Genomic DNA, 22,377 nt, shown 5'->3' on the forward strand with positions numbered 1-22,377 from the left:
AACCCGTCTGGTCCAGGAAGCTTCAGGGCCTAGCAGAGCCCCAAGGGGTGCTGGCCGGGGTGCTACGATGCCACAGGGCCCTGCTTGGTGTTTCTGTCCCCCAAGGCCAGGCCCACGTGGGTGCCCAAAGATGGTTGTCCCAGGGAGCCTCAAGTTCTGTGTTAGCCTTTAGAAAGGGCTTGCCAGGGCCGCTCGGTGACTGAGGAGGGTTCTGGGGACTCAAGAATTAAACGGAATTTAATTAGCCTCCAACCCAATACCATCACTTGGGCCAGGCCTCCCATTTCACAGATTGGGAAGCTGAGCCCCCACTTCCCCCCCAAATCAGCAAACGCTGAATGGTTACTCCACGTAAGTAGGGAGCCAGGCCGAATACCCCTAAAATAGTGTAGTGACCCCAGGAACGATCCGGGTCCAAGCCCACCCTGGACACGCCTCCTTGGGGGGAGGGTGCTGAGGAGCCACCAGGAGGCGTGATTTAGACCCAGGAATATCAACCTCTTCAGGAAGTTTGCGAGGGCTGTTCAGAGAATATGGCAGCCGGAGGGACCATTCGCCTTACAGGTGGGAGACCTGGGTTCAAATCCTACTTCCAATGGAATCCTCTCTAGATGTGACCGTCTAGTCTGACTCTTTCCTTAAAAAGACAAAGCCTAACCATGGAAACATTTTCCTAATTAATCAATTCAATAAAATTAACCAAAACAGAACAGCTCTAAGAAAGGGTAAGGGCTAGGCAAATGGGGGTGAGTGACTTGCCCGGGGGCACACAGGGAGTATCTGAGACCAGATTTGAACAGATTTGGCATTCTGTCTGTTGCGCCATCTTGCCACCCCCCCCCCCAACCCCTTCATTTTCCAGAAGGGAAAGTAAGGCTCAGGGAGTAGTTTACAGATAGCCGCAGAGGCAAGATTTGAACCTGAGTCCTCTGACCCTGACTTGGCCTGGGTCTTAATCTCTCTGGGCCCATTGATAAGGGGGAGAAGGGAGTGTGGGGGTGCCCTCTCGACCCAGTCCCAGGCCTAAAGCCTGCGTTGCTCTGAGCTGCATCCCTGGAGATGCTGCTTGAATGACCCTAATCGTTTCTCGTTTTTCAATCACTCCCCCCTTCTCTGAGCCTCAGTTTCCCCATCTGTACAATGGGGATAGGACAGACTCCTTGGGCAGCCTCTTAGAGGCCTTGGAGCGGTTCTGGGCATCATGGGAGAAGAGTTTTTCTGAAGGGAGCAGAGGTGGGAGAGTGCTTTGAGATCTCGGCTGACTGGGTCCCTTCTCTCTGCCTTCTAGCGGATCTAATCTTCTGGGAGATCATGAGGCTCCGGAAGGAGATGTCTCTCGCCAAGCTGGGCTTCTACCCGCATGAGGGTTAATGCCAAGGTTGGGGCCACGGACCCAGGAAACCAGACGGACACACATTGTGGAGGAGGGCAGCTGGACTGGGGGCTGCTCGGATTGAGGTAGAAGGACAGGATGGATGGGTCTCCGTCCTCTGATGGGGCTGCCACCAGCCAGGAGACCCTGGAGAAAACCCTGCAGCAGGGTGGGGGGCAGAGGGGCGCAGAACCCTTTGGGCTGGAGCCGAGGCTCCAAGGCCTGGGCTCTGAGTGCGGCCGCTACCGGGCCCTCTGCTGCTTCTGCCACCTGGTGCAGTGAATTTTCCAAAAGAAGAAAAAAACAAATCTGACCATCAAGAACCAATCTGGAGGCTTTCCTGGTCCACGGGGAGATGCTGGGCGGGCGGGCGGGCGTCTCTGGTCTTCCAGGGAGAAGAGGTGTCTGGCCCCACGGGCCACCCCCACCTGCCCCCCAAAGGAAAGAGTCATCGTCTTGTTTGAGCTCAGGAAAAGAGCCGGGGCTCGGTGTCCTGCCCGACCCCATCTCCGTCTCCATCCCCCCTCCAAAGCGGACCCGCCACCCTCCTGCGTAAGGGCTTTGGGCATGGCCGGGCCTGACAGTGCCCACAAGGAGCATGCTGGCCAGTGGGAAGCGGCGCGCCTTTGTGGTGTCCTGTCACTGCAGCCAGCGTCCCCCTGGCCCTGGTAACCCCCAAACCTTCTCTGTCCTTTGGGGAAACTCCTCCAAACGTTTCGCCAGTGGGCTGGGAGGGAGGAGGGACGGGTCTTTGCCCAGGTCCACTTCCAGCTTCACCTCTGGGCCATCATCCCCTTGGCTGCACCCAGCATTCCTTGGGCCAGGGCTGGCCTTGGGCTTCAGTCCTGGGCAAGGGGGCAGCATGCCGAAGCCTCAGGCAGAAGTCAGTCCGCCCCTGGCTTGAGTGGTGTTTGGAATGCCCCCCGTTCTCTCCTCCAGCAATGGGGGCGATTCTCCCTTTAAGAAGGAGAGAGTGGGCTTTGTGTGCTGCTGGCCTCTGTCACACCTTCCCAGATCTCAGCCAGAAAGACTTGCCAGTCAAGGGTGAAGCCCCCCCACCCCCACCCCCAAGAAAGCTCCTCTTTCCTGGCTCTCGTGGGCCAGGTCCCAAGTTGGAATGTCCTCCCCGTCTCTGCTTCTTCCTGAATGACGATCATTCCAAGCTGGGAATTAGACACACCACTGGGCAGGCTCTTGGGCCAAAGAACAGCCAAGCCAGGCTGGGTGCGGGGGCTGGAGTCGGGGTGGGAAGGGAGGAGACTTTCCCCATAAGTTGGTCTCCTGTTTGACGTTTAAATAGGACACTTCTCTTGAGAAGCTTCAAAGGGGCCTGGAATCCTTTGGGGATTGCGTTGAGATCAGCTCAAGGGTTTGGGGAATAGTCGAATGCTCTGGGGCTAGGAGAAGGTTGGTAGTGGCTTGGAACAGCCCCCCAACAGGAGCCCCTCAGTCACTGCCACTTTCCAAGTTGTTGGCCTGAACCTCTCCTAAAAGGTTTGTTGGGAAATGAATGCTCCAGGGACCTGCTTCCAGTCAGGCCTACCCCCTCGGCGCGGGTAGTGTGCTTAGCACCGTCGACCTCCCGGGTCCAGCCCTCCTCCCACCACCTGCAGCCAGGAGGCAGGGTGGCCACCTGTTCTGACGAAGTTTCCTGTATAATCTCCCCGAGTCAGTATCTCCTATTCCTGTCATTTCCACCCCCCACCCCGGGCCCCTAGGGCAACTGTGCCCATATTATAGGCTGAGCTCAGAGGCTTCCCACCTGCCTCTATCAGTCTATTCAGGGGGCCCTGCCAACCCAGGAGGAGGGAGCCCACTTCCTGCCTCTGGAGTGCCTTCCCCCTTCCTCTAGTATCTGGGGGTTCGAGAGCTTTTTTTTCTGGTAGAAGGAGTGCTTCCTCAGCTATGGAAAGGGGGCATGGAGAAGTGGGAAGGCTGGGCGTATACAAAGATGCCTGCCTCGTGCCCTGGTACCAGTCTGTGGGTGGGAGATTCTTCCGTCCCTATTGGGGGATGGCCCTAGGAGGTGGGGGGCCGGTATTAGAATGGGGGAGTCATCTTGTGAGGCCCTGAAGAGGGGCAGTGGCTCTGGTCTAGTGGTCCTCTGAAGGATGCCCCCCCCCAAGGGGACTCCCTCTCCACACCCGGCCCTCATGGTCTGGGGCCTTTCTGGACGCAGACCTGCTTGCTCACTCCATTTTCTTTCTTTCTTTTTTTTTAATGAAATGTAACAAAATCTCTATTTAATAAAGGAAGGATTTATTGGTAAAGCCTATGGGGTTTCTTGCAGACTTCTGAGAATCAAAGAAGAAACTATCCATTTCATCCCTTGGATGAAGGATTGGGCTGGGGATTGAACCAGAGCCCAGAGAATCTTCCAGGCCTCTCTGGCACAAGATAGGAGGGCTAGGTTAGCTTAGGACTCGCCGTGTGGAAGGGGCAGAAGGAAAAACACTGGCCAATAAACAGAGAGTCCTGGGTTCAAATTCTGGCTTTGCTGACCAGCTCTGGGACCTTGGCCAACTAACTTATCTGGGCCACTTAGTCTTCATCTTTAAAGGGAGGCAGTTGGGCCAGATGGTCTCCAAGGACGGGTCCAGCCTTTCCCCCTCTGAGGTTGTCCTGGAGACAAAGCATTTTCCCCTCTTCTACATGGGATGTTCATGTTTTCTTGTGAATTCAATCAACAAACATCAGTATAGAAAGAAAAATGAGCAGGAGGATAACAATTCTGAATTTAGCCCTTCCAGCTCTGCTCCTATGAGGTTAACGTAGGTTTTCTTATAAGACCTTAAGCCTGTTCTCTCCAGCCCCTTTGCTCCTTCTGGAACCCAGGAAACTGCCATGGGCTGTGTGCTGGGTAGTGGGGCGTCAGGAGGCCACAGCTCTTCCACTGATTTTTTGTGTGACCTTAAACATATCACTGTCCCTCTAGGGGTTTCCCCCAACTGTAAAATGAAGAACATGCGCTGGAGGGCCTCAAAGAACTAGTCAACTCAAAAGGCATTTATTTAGGTGGCACAGTGGATAGAGCCAGGCCTGGAATTAGGAGGACCTGGGTTCAAATCTCACTTCAGATACTTCCTAATTGTGTGACCCTGGGCAAGTCACTTAATCCTGTTTGTCTAGCCCTGATCCCTTTCTGTCTTAGAACTGATGCTGAGAAGGTAAGGGTTAAAAAAAAAAACATTTTAAGGGAGCAGCTGGGTGGCTCAGTGGATTGAGGACAGACCTAGAGATGGGAGGTTCTGGGTTCAAATCTGGCCTCAGACACTTCCCAGCTGTGTGACCCTGGGCAAGTCACTGAGCCCTATTACCCAGCCTGCCTTGGAACCAATACACAGCATTGATTCGAAGATGGAAGGTGAGAGTTTAAAAAACAAAACAAACATTAAGTGCCTACTGTATTGGCAGGCACTGAGCAAAGACAAAGCTGGTTCCTGCTCTCAGAAGAGCTCACATTACCCTTTCCTTTCTTTTCCATTTTGGTTACATGATTTGGGAGGAATTTTCTGGAAGCAGAAAGCTAAGTTCAAATCTTGCCTCTGAGCCCAAGTGTGAACCTGGTCAGATCACTTGACCCCTCCGAGACAAAGCTGCCTCATCTGTAAAATGGGGGGATCACAGCACCCACTTGAGGTCAGATGACTCACGGTAAAAGATTTTCCAACATCGAAAGCACTACAGAAATATGAGCCAAGAGCCCTTTTGCTCAGTATCAGAGGCAGCTATTGAAGAGTTGACCAAACACTTGCCTTAGAGCACCTTGTGATGTTCCAGGCAATTAAGAAAGGTGCCAATCAGAACTGGTGGAGGAAGTTTCCTCACCTGGAAGTTCTTCCCACCAATGAAAATCACAGTTCCAGGCCCTGGCTCTGGCCCTGTCTCCAGTATTAGCCTTGTTTTCGGTTCTCTCTTTGAGGTCAACACATGCATTGGAAATACTTGGTGGCTGGGTTATCCCCAGAACTCCAATTCTCCTGGCAGTATGCCTTTCATCAAAACCCAGGCCATCCCCGTGAGCCTCCCTGCAGCTATAGTCAATCTGAGAGCTGGAGGTTTTAGGCTTCCTCTAATCAAACAAGCATCCTTTTTTCTGTAGACCTCATCTTCCTTGATTATAAAATGAGACATTTGGACTATATAGCTTGTGAGGTCCCTTTTCAGCTTTGGGTTCTTGCGTCATCTGGCAGGTTCTTGCAAAAGGGCACATTGGTGGGGGCTCCCAGACCTGAATTTGGAAAGATGATGATCCAATTGGATTTCTGAGTTGGAGATCTTTTACAAGCATGAATTAGATGCCTGCAGTATGCCAGACACTGTGCTGGCTCCTATGGACACATACAAGAACACAGTCTCTTCTTATTCCTTCCTCAAGGAAGTTATATTCTAACAAGGGGCTAGATAACACATGGGGGAGTGGTATCCAGGGAAGGGAGTTTTGTTCTGGGGGATTCCTAGGGACTGTGGCATACTCAGTGGGGCAGAGATGATGCAGGAAAGTGTGTGTGTGTGTATGTGTGTGTGTGTGTGTGTGTGTGTTATTGTGCTTTGCTCCAGGAATCTGCCCCTTTTCTGGATAAGGAGGGGAGAGGGGCTTAGTTTACTAGACCCCCTTAGGGCTATGCCTGGCCGTGCCTCCTAGGTGGCGAATATTTCCTTTTTTAGTGTAATTTATCTTTTAATTTTTATTAAATTTTCCCATGGTTCCATGATTCATGTTCTCTCCTTCTCTCCTTCTCTTCCCCTCCCAGAGTTGACAAGCAATTTTACGGGGTCATACATGTATTATTGCTCAAATCCTGTGTGCTGAATATTTATAAAAGTATTCTCTGCTTTTCTCAAAGATTGCCATATATAAGGAAATTATTATTTCACAATTGTGACCTCCTGGTGGCTGGGTTTTCCCTGATGCAGATTGCCACCCCTCTGCCACTTTATGTCATTCTTGTGAATTGTGACCAAAAAAATCCAATACTCTGCAACCACAAGGCTCTCTGAACTTAGCTAGGCTGGTCCTCAGACAACCCAGGTGTGTCATCCAGTCATGTTCTGGATTCTGTGGATCTGAGTTCAAATCCTGCTGTGTGAAAGACAGGTAAGCTAGTTCCCTGCTCTGAACCCCAGTTCTCTCATCTGTAAGATGGGTGTCATAATACTGTTCACATGGCCCATTGCCCAAAATCTCTTTGAGGAAAGGTCTCTCTATAAGCCATCAAGTTACAGAATCAAGCTGCTGCTGTTATTGTGACCTTGTATGGCCATCTAACAATCTCTTGATGACACGGGGCCAACATCATGAATGCCAGCCATTTGATACTTCAAGACTTGGAATTTCACCCAATGGGGGCCCCCTCCTTCACTGATACAGACTTCATGCTCATGATGGGTAAGAGCAAGACTGCCAAGCCTTGGGGATAGCTAATGAGATTCTCCAAAGCTAACTAGGCTAGTCCTCAGATGGATGATAAGATCTACTCTCTGAGCCCTGATAAGACTTGAATTTCAAAAACTTGTCCAGTGTTCAGTGTCCAGTCCTTTAATATTTGAATGTTGCGCCCCCACCTTCCCCAAGTCTTCTTGCTCTAAGCTAAATGTTCAAAGTTCATTCAAGTGATCTTTATATGGCATAATGAAGGAGTCCTTCCCTATCCTGGTTGCTTTCCTCTGAATGCGGTTCTATGCCCTTTTAAAAACGTGACATCTAGAACTGAGCACAGTTCTCTAGATTTGGTCTAACCAGGGCAGATGAGTTGTGGATGTGATTTCTCGCAGTAGATGGAGCTCTGGACATAGAGTTAGGAAGACCTGAGTTCAAATCTTGATATTCAGAAGCTATTAGAACCCCAAGTTATCATTTAATGTCTGTCAGCCTCAGTCTCCACATCTGTAAAATGGAAATGGTATTAGCACCATTCTTCCAGAGTAGTTGTGAGACTAAAATGAAATAATATAGGTAAAGTGAATTGTAATCCTTAAAGCTCTATGCAGTAACAATCAGTACCTAAGATTTATATAGCTTTTTGGGCTTGTAAAATGCTTTTCATACATTTTCCCCATATCTATAGCAACGTGCATTATTGTTTGTGCAACCTAAGACACGTTGGCTTTAAAATTATTTTTCTTTTTAAAACCTTTCTGTCTTACTGAAAAAGAAAAATAATTGATTCCAAGACAGAAGAGCAGTAAGGGATAGGTAATGGTGGTTAAATGACTGAACCCAAGTTTATGGCTTTATATTTTGTAGCTACCCCAGATTCAAAGCCCTTCCAAGTGATTAGCACTTAGTCAAACTCATAACTCCTGAGTCTCTATGATGTTTACACTTTTACAAAGCCAGAAAGGACTTGGACCCATTGAGAAATCCACTGCTCAGACTTTATGACCAAGATTTATGACCAAACAGGACATAGAGAACATTGAGATAGAAAATGGATCTTTTTGATGACATTAAATTTACAAGGGTTTGCACAAACAAAATCAATGCAACAGAGATTAGAAGGTTCACAACAAACTGGGAAAAAATTATAGCAAGTGTCTCTACCAAAAGGCTCCTTTCTCAGATATTTAAAGAACAGAGTCAAATTTACAAGAACACAAAGTATTCTCCAGCTGACAAATGACCAAAGAATATAAACAGGTAATTCTCAGATGAAGAAAGTAAAACTCTATTGTCATATGAGGAAATGCTCCAAATCATTCTTGATTAGAGAAAAATGCAAATTAAAACAACTCGGAGGTACTAATGTGACTGAAAAAGGGAATGGTAAATGTTAGAGGGGCTGTGGGAAAACTGGGACACTAATAGACTGTGGAGCTATAAACAGATAGAGCAATTTGGAACCATGCCCAGGAATTGTAAAACCGCATACTCTTTGACCCAGCAATACCATTCCCGGGTCTGTATCCCAAAGAGATCAAAGATAAGGGAAGAGGATTCGCTTGTACAAAAATATTTCTAGCAGCTGTTTTTGTGGTGGCAAAGAACTGGAAACTGAGGGGTTTCCATCAATGGGGAAATGGCTGAACAAGTTGTGGTATTGGTATATTGAGGTGATGGAATACTACGGTGCTCTAAGAAATGATGGACAGGAAGATTTCAGAAAAACCTGGAAAGGCTTACATGAACTGATTCAAAGTGAAGTGAGCAGAACCAGGACAACATTGTACATAGTAATAGCAACATTGTACAGTGATCCAGCTGTGAAAGACTTGACTATTCTCAGCAACACAAGGATCCAAGACAACCTCACGAGACTCGTGATGAAAAAGGCTACCTACCCCCCCCCCCATAAAAGGAACTGATGGATGCAGATTGAAGCAGGCCATTGTTCACTTTATTTCCTTCGTTTTTAAAACCATATGTGCAATCTGTGTCTTCTTTCATGGCATGTGAATATGGAAATCTATATTGTACGATAACATGTACAATAACTGTTTGCCTCTTCAGAGAGGGGAAATGGGAGGGAGAGAACACAGATCACAAAGTGTCAGAAAACAAATGCTAAAAATCATTTCTTTATGCAATCAGGGAAAATACAATCAAAACCAAAAACAAGATGAGGATTGAAGCAAAAGACCACGGCAAATTAAGTGAGTTGTTGTTGTCGTTGTTGATCTGTGTCCACGTGGTCCTGAGGACATCATCCTTGGGATTTTCTTGGCAAAGATACTGAAGTGGTTTGTCATTTCTTTCTCCAGTGTGCCCCCATTTTATGGATGGGGAACTGAGGCAAATGGGTTTAAGTGATTTATCCAGAGTCACACAGTTAATAAATGTCGGAGGCTAGATTTGAACTCTGGTCTTCCCAACCCCAAGCTCAGTGCTCTATCCAATGCACTATTGATATTTATTACACTATCTCGTGGGCCAGAGGTCGTGTGGGGTTCCACAGACAGAACGGGGCAGGGTAACACGAGAGGATTAAAAGCAATGACACTTGGCACCAGCAGGCTTCTAATAGTCTTTATTCCATCGTGCTCTCCTTCAACAGGCTTCAGGCTCCTACTGCTTTCTAAGCTAGGAACAATGTGGATTATTGATCTCCTCTCTACCAAGGTGGCTCATTAAGGCAAGCGAATGGTCCACAAGAGTAATTTTGACTGGAGCCTGGCCTCTGGAGCTGGGGAGGGAATCTGCTCTCTGCCTTCCCATCATTCTACCCTTTTCACAACCCTTCTACAGGACAAGAGGGGCCCCTTGGTCCCCACAGCCCCCCATAATGCACCACCTACCTACCTGCTTCAAACGAAGGGATAACTTTCCTCCATAGCGATATTCTACTACATGGAACCCCACTCCCATTGGGAGGAGTAAATACCTACTGAAAAAAATACAGGCAACACATGTGACCCAAGCAGACACAGAGTGTGTCCACTGAGGGACATTTGTGGCCAGAGAAATTCATCCTTCCCATATGATGAGGCTTTGGACCATTGGGTGAAGCCATCGTGTCTCCTTAGCTCTTTATCTGATCCTAACCGTTTATCATCCCAGCTTTCCCTCTCCCTTAGGATCCTTGAAAGACCCTGGGACCAAAGCTCCCCCTTTCCCCAGTCCCTGCCGAGGTCACCCCAGAACCTGTACAAACCGCGAGACAAAGCCCCAGGAAAACCTGGCAGAACAACAGGATTTCCTTGTCAGGACTAGACAAATCACCTCCCACCTCACTGGCCATCAGGCCTGGGAACTTCCTACTCTCAGAGACCGAGAATACAAACCTCCTCAGGACCATCCAATGAACTGAACCTGAGTACCCAAGCCTTGACCAATAGAGGCAACGCAGGTCACCTCATCCCAGATAACTAGCCTATAAAAGATTTCCCCCTTCTCCATTCAGGTGGAGACCCCTAGCTTTTGTGAACTTTAGATTACTCCACCCTACTTAGTCTAACAAAATCAGGAATGTCTACACCCATACTTAAGGATTAAGTATTGAGGAGGATGGCCTATGACAGACACGTGCTAGCAAATGGCAAATCAGAAATAGCTGACAGACCCCTGGGCTGTCCTAAGTCAAGCTTAAGCTACCATTGGTACATGTAAGATGCAGGAAAGTGATGTCAAACCGCCTATATATTTCGCATCACTTCCTCTCTCGGCTCTCTTTCCCCAGAGAGGTGGCTCTGGCTGGCAGCGTGCTAAGCGTACCGACATCTTGGCATGGTGGCAGCTCTTGTCCTGTTTGGCGGTGAGTTTTCCTTGACACTATACTGGGAGAAGCTGAGTAGCTAGTTCAGGTTCAGGCATCTTAGCTGAGGCCAGGTGGGAGAAATCCTATACCTTTTCCCTCTCCCTTCTCCTTAATTTCTTTCCTCTATATTAATTTAGATCACCATCAATTTCCAGCTGATGTGGGTATTTTATTTGGGATATCCCCTGGTGACCAAAATAATTTAGTTTAGGTCACAACCCTAAAATTTTCTTTACACCGTCCACTGGTGTGGGGCTCCCCCCTTCACTCTCCCTTCCTCCCCTCCACCCCCCCACTCCACTGCCACATCTACTGCCATTGGCCTCCCATCTCCCTCTGCCCCCTTTTCTTTTCTAATAAAGCTTTGCTGGGTTAATCTATTCTCTGTCGCATTAGTCTTGAGTTAGACCCCCTGTTAACCAGGACTGACAACCCTTAACCCTCTTCTTCATCTCCACCGTGACTTCCGATCCCTCTGAACATCAGTCATCGCTCTCTGCACTGGCTACATTCTCCTTCCGTCCCTATTGTGAGCTCTTGGTAAACTGGTCAACACCCCCCCCTCCCAACCTTCTGCCAATCTTCTGCTCTCCAGTCCCTTGGTCCCCCAATCCCCTTGAAAATCGCATCTTGCCAAAGCCCAGCCCACGATTACTCCTGCCATCTATTTGCCTCCATCTCTCCTCTTCACCAGGCTGGCAGAAGTCACCAGACTATGTTGCCTGGGTCCAGCACACATTTTTGTTCTGTAATCTCACCTGGGTCCTCACTGGGGCAAGGCAACCACTCTGACCCTCTCTATCCACAGTGACTGGTCTAGACCTTCTCACTTCTCCTCAAGCTTCCCAGGGCATCCCTTCCCTCTTCCCTTTTCCCTCTCTTCCATTTTAGCCAAGGAACATTGATACAAAATCCAAAATGGAACCCTCTCCTTAAAGCTCTTCATAACCCAGGCTCCTTCTGCCTCTGGTTCTCTTACATTTTACTGCTCATTACCAATTCTCTGATCCAGGTGCTTGGCTCCTGGCTTTTCCTTCATGTGATGTTCTGTGTCTGGGTTTTTTAGGAGACATGACTGTCTCCCATGCCTGGAATGTTCTCCTTCCTCTCCTTTTTTTTTTTGCCTGGCACAAAATACTACAAATTTATTTTGTGAAACTTGAACTATACAAAATACATTTAGTATCTTATGCCATCGTGTCTGAAAAAAAGAATTTATTCATTTTAAACAGTGATGTTAGCCCACTTACTACCATGAATAAATAAAATTGCATTTTTAGTCTCAAAACCCAAGACACTTAAATCCTTAAGAATGTGGTCCAGACTGGTCTAGTTATGCAAAAATGTGAATAGCTTTTTAAATTCCTTAATTTCAGTTGGTTTGAAAACCACCAAAACATTTTGATGTTTGTTTTTTAAGTTATATTTGCTTAGGCAAAACTAAACAAATGGTTTTGTGGAAAGTAGACATATCATAGACTCAGAGTTGGAAAAGATCAGAAAGATCATCTGGTCTAAGAATCCACTTCAGGCATCCCATTTACCTTTCAAATGGCTCTAATTCCTGGCAAGTCCCAATTGATCTTTCTGCGACTTCTGTTCATTGTTTAGTTACTCTGCCTTCTGACTTCAAACAGAATAAATCTGATCCCTCTTCCATGTATCTTTCAGAAAAGCCCTTCAGAAGTAATCTATGTCCTTAGCTTAGAATTTAGACTTTCCTGGAACAACATCTAAGGGACTCTGATATGCTCTATATTCATAGGCGGATCATCTCAAGAGAATCTAGTGGTATAATAGATCATTGAAAGTAAAGTTCTAAGAAATCTCTAGCTTGGCTGTGATTTTTCCTTCTTGTTTTTGTACTCCATTTTTTTCTAATATGCTTTCTTCACTGAGGATAAGCACGGATGAGCAGGGCAAGGCTATTAATTTCACATGTTTTCAAATCAATTTTGCTTTTTTCATAAAATTCTGAATAGCTTTTATGGCGTACTAAAAATGTGAGCACTAGGACATGACAGAGGAGAGACTCTAAACGAACACTCTAATGCAAATATTATCAACAAAGCAATGGGTTCAAATCAAGAAAACATCTAATGCCCAGTGGACTTACGCGTCAGCTATGGGGGGTGGGGGGGAGGAAAAGAAAATGATCTATGTCTTTAACGAATAATGCTTGGAAATGATCAAATAAAATATATTAAAAAATGTGAGCACTATTACTCTTTCACTAAAAAAAAATTTTGGTTGATTAAAAAAAAATACTCTTAAAATGTGTATCTAGAAAAGCACACGCTATTATGCCACTGATGGATATGAGAAACAAAGCAAATACAGTAGCAGATGATGAAAATAAATGATCTTCCATTATTTTGAAAATATCTATTATCTAAATAACACCATTACCTGAGGTCTTCGATGTTAAAAAATGATTAGAAGGAAGCACATAAACAATTTACAATTCTATTATTAAAACTAGTCAGCTGAATAGTAATTTTAGGCTTTTATTTTATCCTAAAAAGAAAATTGGAAAACAGCAAATACTAAAAAGTGCATATTATCACTGAGAAAATCCCCATCGAGTTTTATGAATGCAACAAACGCAATGATTTTTCCATAAAATGTTCATTAGAAGGGTAAATGAAACAATGTAAGTTTTCATGAATGAAAAGCTGTGAGATTTCAAAATTGGGGGAAATTGAGGTTGCCATAGTGTGGGGTTTTCCTTAATGGACTTCCCTGACCAGCAGGGTCCCACAAGGGAAGGGGCTCCCCTTTGTGATGGGACCCGAGGAGAGGTAGGAACCGAGAACCAGGGTGGAAATGAAAGACACGGACAAGTCAGTGGTTGGATAGGGCAGGCAACCCCTATGATACTCCCTTTGGTAGGAAAGTATGAGTACAAAGGAACAGGAGGTGGAAGAGGAGATTAAGGTAGGAAATGCAGGCCGAGATGGTTACAGCCTCAGGGAAGGAGAAGGTTAAGAGGAGAGAGAGACAGTCATTGAGGAGCCCAGTGGAGCTCCATGGAAGGGAGAAAGGCCAAGAGGAAGTTCATGGGTTTGCCTCTGAATTTATTCCTGTCCTGCTTGGGCGGTACTCCCAAGGACGTAGTAACCACATCACAAAGTATAGACAATCAAGATTGGGTGGCAAGGTAGAGGGAACACCTTTGGGCGTGTAGATTGCAAACCGTGGTGCTTTCCCGGGGAATTGAGTCCGAGCATGTTAATGAGTTTGTCTTAGCCAAGGGCCGCATGGCCAGTTCAAGGTTACATTCACAAGCCTCATTGGTATAACCTTATGCTTGGAGACACAGTCGCCATACAGTCATTTATATTTCATAGATGTGAATATGCTTGGGATGCTACACCACAGTGTGTGGTATCTATATTAGACAAATATGGATGCTCAGATTTCAGTGGAAATCAAATTAACATAGTTGGATAAAAGGAGCTATATTACATTCATTTCACAAATAAAACAGCTCCTTATTTTGAATTTTATTTCCCCTCCATAAGAACTATATTCAATAAGTTTTATACATCAAATTAAAACATGTGACGTTTTATCATGTCATAATCTGATAGTTGCTGGTATTAGTATTAGTGTTCCCCAAAGTCTCTGTATTCAGTGAAGTCAGCCTGCAATGAAACCCAGGTCAGTATAAGTTTTGATAATAACTAAAGAAATTAGTTATGTAATAATTTTTGTGCACTACAGAATATTCACTTAGACAATCTTGTTTCTTTTGAATAAGAAGTACAGATAGTAAACATATACTCTATACTTTGACTACAAAGAAATAAATCCCAACTTTAGAAAAATACTGGAAAAAATTCAAGTTAAAAATAGATTCCTTTGGTTAAAAGTCATCTTCATAACATCATGCTCCACCAATCCAATTTAATCTAATAATATGCCAAACTTGTGACTAAAATAGTTCTCCCATATTTTGGGGGAGGCAGGGGTGTGGGTTTTGTAGCAATAAAATACTTTGATTTTCCAAAAGAATATCCTAATAGCTCAAATCTGGCCTCAGACACTTCCCAGCTGTGTGACCCTGGGCAAGTCACTTGACCCCCATTGCCTAGCCCTTACCACTCTTCTGCCTTGGAGCCAATACACAGGATTGACTCCAAGACAGAAGGTAAGGGTTTTAAATTTAAAAAAAAGAATATCCTAATAGCAATAAACTTCCTTGCTGATGTTCTAAAAATGATTTTTGCGATCATTACTTAAACCTATGATACGTGTAATTTTCTTCAGATACGGTATAGCCAAACTTTTTATAAAAACCAGCATTTTGTGGGAGACACTCAAGAGTAATTTTTTTTTTAGCTTTTTACTTAGCAGAGCAAGAGTTGACAATAACAGTTTTCCCAGTTGCTTTCCTCTGCATTCATCACTTACAACCACATCTTCTACTCTGCCTCTCTGCACAAGAATGAATGAATTTATGTTCTCTTATCAGAGTAGCCGTAGCAACAATCTGCCCTATAGTGACGTCTTCTACAACTGTAACATAATAGTCCCCTGATTTCTTCATGTGTTCAATTGATTTCATAAATTGTTCAGGGCTGACCACTCCAGTTTCTGTCAGCTGACCAAGTACCTTAAAAACTCCTCTGTTTAGATCAGCAGTACTAAGAGGCCTCAAAACCAAACCATCTCCTGGGTGTGTGGGGGAAATAGCTGGAGAAAAGGTTGCAGTATTTTGGCTCCAGTCCACCTCTTTCAATAGACTTGGGTCAAACATAGGTGTTTCATCAGGACTCATGATTGCAGGGAAGACCAGTTTCGTGTCGCCAAATCCGCATCTGGTTCTCACCGTTGCCCAGACGTGGCAGCGGTAGTGCCCCCGCCCCCTGACGCATGGGCCGAGCAGAGAGCGGAGTACCGGCGGAACCAGAGCTTTTGACCCGGAGCTCCTCCTTCCTCTCCTTTATCTCTATGTCCTTAGTTTCTTTCAAGCCTCAGTTCAGGGTTGGGGGCAGCTGGGTGGCTCCGTGACAGACAGACAGACCTAGAGATGGGAGGTCCTGGGTTCAAATCTGACCTCAGACACTTCCTAGCTGTGTGACCCTGAGCAAGTCATTTAACTTCTATTGTCTAGCCCTTTCCACTTGCCTGGAACCACTATGTAGTATGGATTCTAAGATGAAATGTAAGGGTTAAAAAAAAAGAAATGAATGTATTACCTTGCTGTGTGATCCTGGTCAAATCACTTAACCCTTGTTGCTTAGCCCTAACTGCTCTTCTGCCTTAGAACCAAAACATAATATTGATTTTTAAATAGAAGGTAAGGGTTTTTTTAAAGACTCAATTCAGGGGAAGCTAGGTGGCTGAGTAGATAGAGAACCAGGCCCCAAAGTGGAAGGGTCTGGGTTCAAATGTGGTTTCAGATATGTCTTAGCTGTGTGACCCTGAGCAAGTCACTTAAACCCAATTACCTATCCTTTACCTCTCTTCTGTTTTGGAACCAATCCTTAGTGTTGATTCTAAGGGGAAGGGAAAGGTTTAAAAAAGAAGACAGAGAGATGGAGTCAAGATGGCAGCGTAGGGGCAGTGAAAGTTTAGACCTCTGAAAACCCTTCCTTACAGATTACAAACTAAATGCTCCTAGGGGACTGAAAATCAAATCTAACAAGACAGAGCCAAGGAACCCTCCTGCTGGACTCAACTTAAAAGGTACACCCCCAAAAGCCGGAATTCAAGAACACTCTGGTTTAAGGAGAAGGAAGAAGGAAGGTGCTGGGACCCCTCCCCCACCTAGAGCACTAAGCCTCCAGCGGTAGCTGGAACTTCTGGGCAGGCAAGGGTGCTGGTCTAGAGGGAGTACCTTGTGGGCAAGGCTGTGCCAGGCTCAGAGCATCGAACACAGAGTGGGAAAGCAGTTAGAGAAGAAGCACAGAGAACAGATCGGGCAGCCTAGTTGCAGCAGCAGAAACAATTCATATTGCACCTCCCCACCAGGTTTTGACCTCAGGGCACATCCAGCTCAACCCAGCTGGACTTAATCCCATCAAAGCCTTAAGAGGGCAGGGAAGTTCAAGATCCAACACCCCTCCCCCACAGACTGTGCTGAGAGATTCGGTGACAAAGCTCCAAGGGTGAAGGCTAACAGAAAACCCCCAAACCACAAAAAAGAGAGGAGCAAGAGTGCAGGCAACTGTAGGGAGTAAAGAAGGGGGTAAATATGAGCAAACAGCAGAAAAAGAAAAAAGAAATTACAATCGACAGCTTCTATACAGGCAATGAAGAAGCGTAAATGGAACAGAGAAGGTTGAGGGAACACCAAGCAAAAGAACAGAAACCCCAGTGAATTAGATACAGGCTTTGGAAGAAGTCAAAATACAATTCAAAACACAATTAAGAGAGTCTGAAGACAACTGGGAAAAGAACTTAAAGAGCAAGATAACTCATCTGGAAACAAAACAGTGTCTTGAAAGCCAAAATTAATCAGCTTGAAAATGAGGCAAAGAAGATGAAAGATGAGGCAAAGAAGATAAAAGATGAGGCAAAGAAAATGAAAGATGAGGCAGAGATGGCTTCCAAAGAAAATCAGACCAAAATGAGAAGGATGACCAAAAAGCCAGGGAAGAAATCCAGTCTTTAAAATCCAGAATACAACAACTAGAAGAAAGTGACTTCAAAAGGCAGCAGGACACTATAAAACAAAATCAAAAGAATGAAAAAATTGAGGAAAATATGAAGCACCTCAGTCACAAAACAGAAGATTTAGAAAATCTCTCCAGGAGAGACAACTTAAGAATCATTGGTCTACCAGAAGACCATGACAAAAGAAAAAGCCTGGACATCATACTACAGGAAATTATCCAAGAAAACTGCCCCTATATTCTAGAACAAGAGGAAAAAGCAGAGATTGAAAGAATCCACAGATCACCTCCTGTACTTAATCCCCAAATGACAACACCCAGGAATGTTATAGCCAAATTCGAGAACTACCAGACCAAGGAAAAATATTATAAGCTGCTAAGAAGTCGTTCAGATACCATGAAACTACAGTGAGGATAATATAGGATCTGACTGCATCTACACTGAAGGACCAAAGGGCATGGAATATGATATTCCAGAAAGCAAGAAACTAGGTATAAAAACAAGAATCAATTACCGTGACAAGGAAATCACTTTAAAAGACTGATATATATTAATTTAGGTCGCCAAGGAATTCAGCTATGTAATTCCTAAATGAAAACTCAAGTCAGCAGTCAACCTTTTATGGAGTTTTTAATTACAAACAGGAGGAAGAAAGGTATTAGAGAGAGAGAGAGAGAGAGAGAGAGAGAGAGAGGGAGAGAGAAAGGGGAGAGAAGGGAATAGGGCTTAAATACCCCCTCTGTTTAGGCTGGGCCAAAAGGCCCAAGCCCTTAGATAGCTGAGGCAAAGAAAGAGATCAGTCCCTATCACTCACGTGACCAAAATGGAGAAATAGTCTCAGGGGCCTCCACCTCCAGCCTCCTTCAGAGCAAGCCTTCTCAGAGCACCACCTCTCAGAGCAAAACCTCTCCAACCACCCCCTCAGTCCTCAGACCCCGCTATCTTTAAGGAAACCATCTCAGTTCCCCCCCTCAGTTCTCACATCTACCAATCACTGTCCATGTCTTCCCTGTGCCAATGGTGGCTCTAGCTTAACCCAGGACCACCCAGAGCTATGCCCCTTTGCACATGTTGTTGAAGGTCATATTCTCAAATAATTAAATTTTGATCTATGCTGCAGCCCTTCCTAAATCCTGTTAGGACTGAGTAGGGTGGAGATTGTAAGTTCCAAGACCTGGTTCTGTAATTCCAAGTATCTCTATTGTATCAATTCTAAAATCAATCATGACTCAAAGAACTTCCTGTTCTATGCTTAAGTATAGGTCAAAGCCCTTTCCATTGTTCAGCAAAAGGTTTCTGTCCTAAAGTAATCTTAAGTAGGGAGGAGAAGGACCCTCCCATGCCAAGGGGGGTTCACATTCCAATAGACTATCAGTAGGAAATTTTTCAAGTATGAAATTTCCCAATGGTGAAATTTCCAACATTCATAAGTCTAAGAAATTTTAAGGTTTACATTACCCCAGCAAAACTGACTATATTCTTACAGAACATTTAAGAAAATAGAAGAATTCCAAACAATTGTTAATAAAAGACCAGACCTGAATAGAAAATTTGATGTCCAAGCACAGAACTCAAGAGAATCATCAAAAGGTAATTAAGAAAGAGGGAAAAAGAAAAACAAAACAAAAACACCTTTTTTTTAAGAGACTCAATAAGTTAAAATGATATGTATCCCTATAAGAAAAGGGGTCATTGGTAACTCTTAAAAATGTTATTATCATCTGGGCAGCTAGAAGAATTACACTTAGAGGGAAGAGTGACAAACTGTATAAGATGAAATGACAAGAAATATATATATATATGCATATAGATATATGTATGCATAAATATATATGTGTTTGTGTGTATATACATAACTAGAGCTAAAAAAAGGTTAATACTAAGAGAAATGAGAAAAGAAACAAAAGGGGGCAAGTTTATATGTCACAAAGAAGCTAATGGCAGGAGGGGGAGGAGCATCAATACACTGGAAGGGTAAAGAGGTTGGAGATAGGAAATACTCAACTCTTACATGCATTGAAATTAACTCAAAGAGGGAAGAACAATAAAATACATTGGGGCAGAGAATTGATTTGCGCCCTATAGGGAAATAGAAGGGTAACAAACGAACTGGTTGGGAGGGTAGCAGTACAAGGGAGGGAGAGGGTGGGGGTAGTATAAAAAGTCTGTAAAGAAAATAAGAGGGGAATAAGAAGGGAGAGGGGATTGAAAGGGAAGTAAAATAAGGGTGGGAATTAGGGGGGCTGATTAAAAACAAAACGTTGGTGTAGAAGGAATTAGTGAAAGAAGAAAAGGCAGGACTAGGAGTAGAAATCAAAATGCTGGGAAATACACAGCTGGTAATTAACTTTGAATGTGAATGGAATGAACTCACCCATAAAACACAAGCAAATAGCAGAGTGGATTAGAAACCAAAACCCTACCTTATGCTGTCTACAAGAAACATACATGAGGAAGGTAGACACGCATAGGGTAAAAGTAAGAGGATGGAGCCAATTCTATTGGGCATCAACTGATAAAAAGAAGGCAGGAGTTGCAATCATGATATCTGACAAAGCCAAAGTAAAAATAGATCAAGTTAAAAGAGATAGGGAAGGTAACTACATCCTGATAAAAGGCAGTATAGACAATGAGGAAATATCCATACTCAACATGTATGCATCAAATGGCATAATATCCAGATTTCTAAAGGAGAAACTAGTGGAGGTCCAGTTTGCAATAGACAGAAACCTATACTTGTGGGAGACCTGAACCTTCCTCTATCATAACTAGATAAATAAAACCAAAGAATAAATTAGAAAGATGTATGAGAAGTGGATGAAATCTTAGAAAAATTAGAGTTAGTAGATATGTGGAGGAAAATAAATAGAGACAAAAATGAATACACCTTCTTTTCAGCAGCATATGGTACATTCACAAAGATTGACCATGTACTAGGGCATAAAAACATTGCAAACAAGTGCAAAAGAGCAGAAATAATAAATGCAAACTTTTCAGATCACAATGCAATGAAAATAATAATTAGTAGCAAGGGTACATGGAAAAATAAATAAAAATTAATTGGAAATTAAATAATATGATTCTCCAGAATCAGTTAATTAAAGAACAAATCATAGAAACAATAATTTCATTGAAGAAAATGACAATGATGAGACATCTTTTCAAAATCTATGGGATGCAGCCAAAGCAGCTCTCACAGGGAAATTTATTTCCTTGAGTTCATATACTAACAAATTAGAGAGGGCAGAAGTCAATGAATTGGGCATGCAAATTAAAAAACTAGAAAGTGAACAAATTAAAAATCCTCAGATGAAGTCTAAATTAGAGATCCCAAAAATCAAAGGAGAAATTAATAAAATTGAATGTCAAAGAACTATTGATTTATTAAATAAGACTTGAAGCTGGTATTTTGAAAAAAAAAACAAATAAAATAGACAAAGTACTGGTCAGTCTAATTAAAAAAGGAAAGAAGAAAACAAAATTGACAGCATCCAAGATAAAAAGGGAGACCTCACCTCTAATGAAGAGGAAATTAAGGAAATCATTAAAAACTATTATGCCCAATTATATGGCAATAAATATGGCAATCTAGGTGATATGTATGAATATTTACAAAAAAAGAAATTGCATAGACTAAAAGAAGAAGAAATAAATTACCTAAACAAACCCATATCAGAAAAAGAAATTGAACAAGCCATCAAAGAACTCCCTAATAAAAAATCCCCAGGTCCAGACGGATTCACAAATGAATTCTATCAAACATTCAAAGAACAGCTAACCCCAATACTATACAAACTATTTGACAGAATAAGCCAAGAAGGGGTTCTACCAAATTCTTTTTATGACACAAACATGGTACTGATTCCAAAGCCAGGCAGGTCAAAAACAGAGAAAGAAAATTACAGACCAATCTCCTTAATGAATATAGTTGCAAAAATCTTAAATAAGATACTAGCAAAAAGACTCCAGCAAGTCATCACGAGGGTTATTCACTATGACCAGGTAGGATTCATACCAAGAATGCAAGGATGGTTCAATATTAGGAAAACCATCCACATAATTGACCATATTAACATGCAAACTGACAAAAATCACGTGATCATCTCAATAGATGCAGAAAAAGCCTTTGAAATATACCACACTCATTCCTATTGAAAACACTAGAAAGCATAGGAATAGAAGGGCCTTTCCTAAAAATAATAAACAGTATATATCTAAAACCATCAGCAAATATCATCTGCAATGGGGATAAACTCGAAGCCTTCCCAATAAGATCAGGAGTGAAACAAGGATGCCCATTGTCACCTCTATTATTTAACATTGTACTAGAAACACTAGCAGTAGCGATTAGAGAAGAAAAAGAAATTGAAGGCATCAAAATAGGCAAGAAGGAGACCAAGCTATCACTCTTTGTGGATGATATGATGATCTACTTAAAGAATCCTAGAGAATCAATAAAAAAGCTAGTCTAAATAATCACAACTTTAGCAAAGTTTCAGGATACAAATTGTAAACCTTAAAATTTCCCAGACCCTACTTTATAAGATTGGATTAAGACCATTCATTCCCCATTTGGGCAGTGAACTCTACTTAAAGCAGGAATGTGAGAATTCTACTTTACCTACTTGGGTCTGCCCTAGGTGAAGATAAAGTTGTAAACTCTTTTCTGAACAATGAAAAGTACTTAAACCCATACTTTTCTTAAGCTAAGTACCTATAAAGGTCAAGCAACTTGTGAATTTACAAGGAACAAAGAACTGGAAAACTTACTCAGAGCTTTCCTGGTGTGAATTACTCAAAAATCCACACCTTCTTAGGTGTGGACTAAGAATGGGCGGTCCTTTAGAAACATCTACAGTGATTGGTAGATGTAAGGACTTAGGGGAGGTGACAGAGGAGATTTTGCCCTTAAAAACAAGAGCTCAGAGAAGAGCTGGATCTGATTCTGGGGGAGCTCATTTTGAGAAGACTCATTCTGAGATTCTCGATTTCTGACTCTCATTCTGAAGGAGAGTTCCTTGAGGAGCTCCTCTGAGGGACTCTGTCCCTCTGGGATAGGAGCTCTGGAGGCTCTTGAGAGAGGCCCTTTGAAGCAATCTCTGGCTGGAAGACTCTTTGAGGAAGAACACTGGCCTGGTGTCACTAAAATCCTTGTTTAGTCAGACCTTGTGGTGAGTGTTAAAAAAC

The 22,377-nt window shown here is 43.7% G+C and overlaps 1 protein-coding gene and 1 pseudogene across 7 annotated transcripts in view; one reads left to right on the top strand and one right to left on the bottom strand.

The window, feature by feature from the left end:
* The window catches only part of RAB3IL1 (RAB3A interacting protein like 1), a 58,540-nt gene extending 56,845 nt beyond the window's left edge, over positions 1–1,695 (top strand). For all 7 annotated transcript variants that reach the window (XM_056803567.1, XM_056803562.1, XM_056803563.1 and 4 more), the window contains one exon: positions 1,289–1,695. In XM_056803567.1, coding sequence (XP_056659545.1) covers positions 1,289–1,297 — 9 coding nt within the window. In that variant the 3' untranslated portion in view covers positions 1,298–1,695. The remainder of the gene's footprint in view (positions 1–1,288) is intronic.
* Positions 1,696–7,623: 5,928 nt separating this feature from the next.
* Positions 7,624–18,107, bottom strand: LOC130455158 (glucosamine 6-phosphate N-acetyltransferase-like; annotated as a pseudogene).
* Between the last annotated feature and the right edge of the window lie 4,270 nt (positions 18,108–22,377).

The sequence above is a fragment of the Monodelphis domestica genome, chromosome 6 (genome assembly GCF_027887165.1).
Source record: "Monodelphis domestica isolate mMonDom1 chromosome 6, mMonDom1.pri, whole genome shotgun sequence".
Classification (NCBI taxonomy): domain Eukaryota; kingdom Metazoa; phylum Chordata; class Mammalia; order Didelphimorphia; family Didelphidae; genus Monodelphis; species Monodelphis domestica.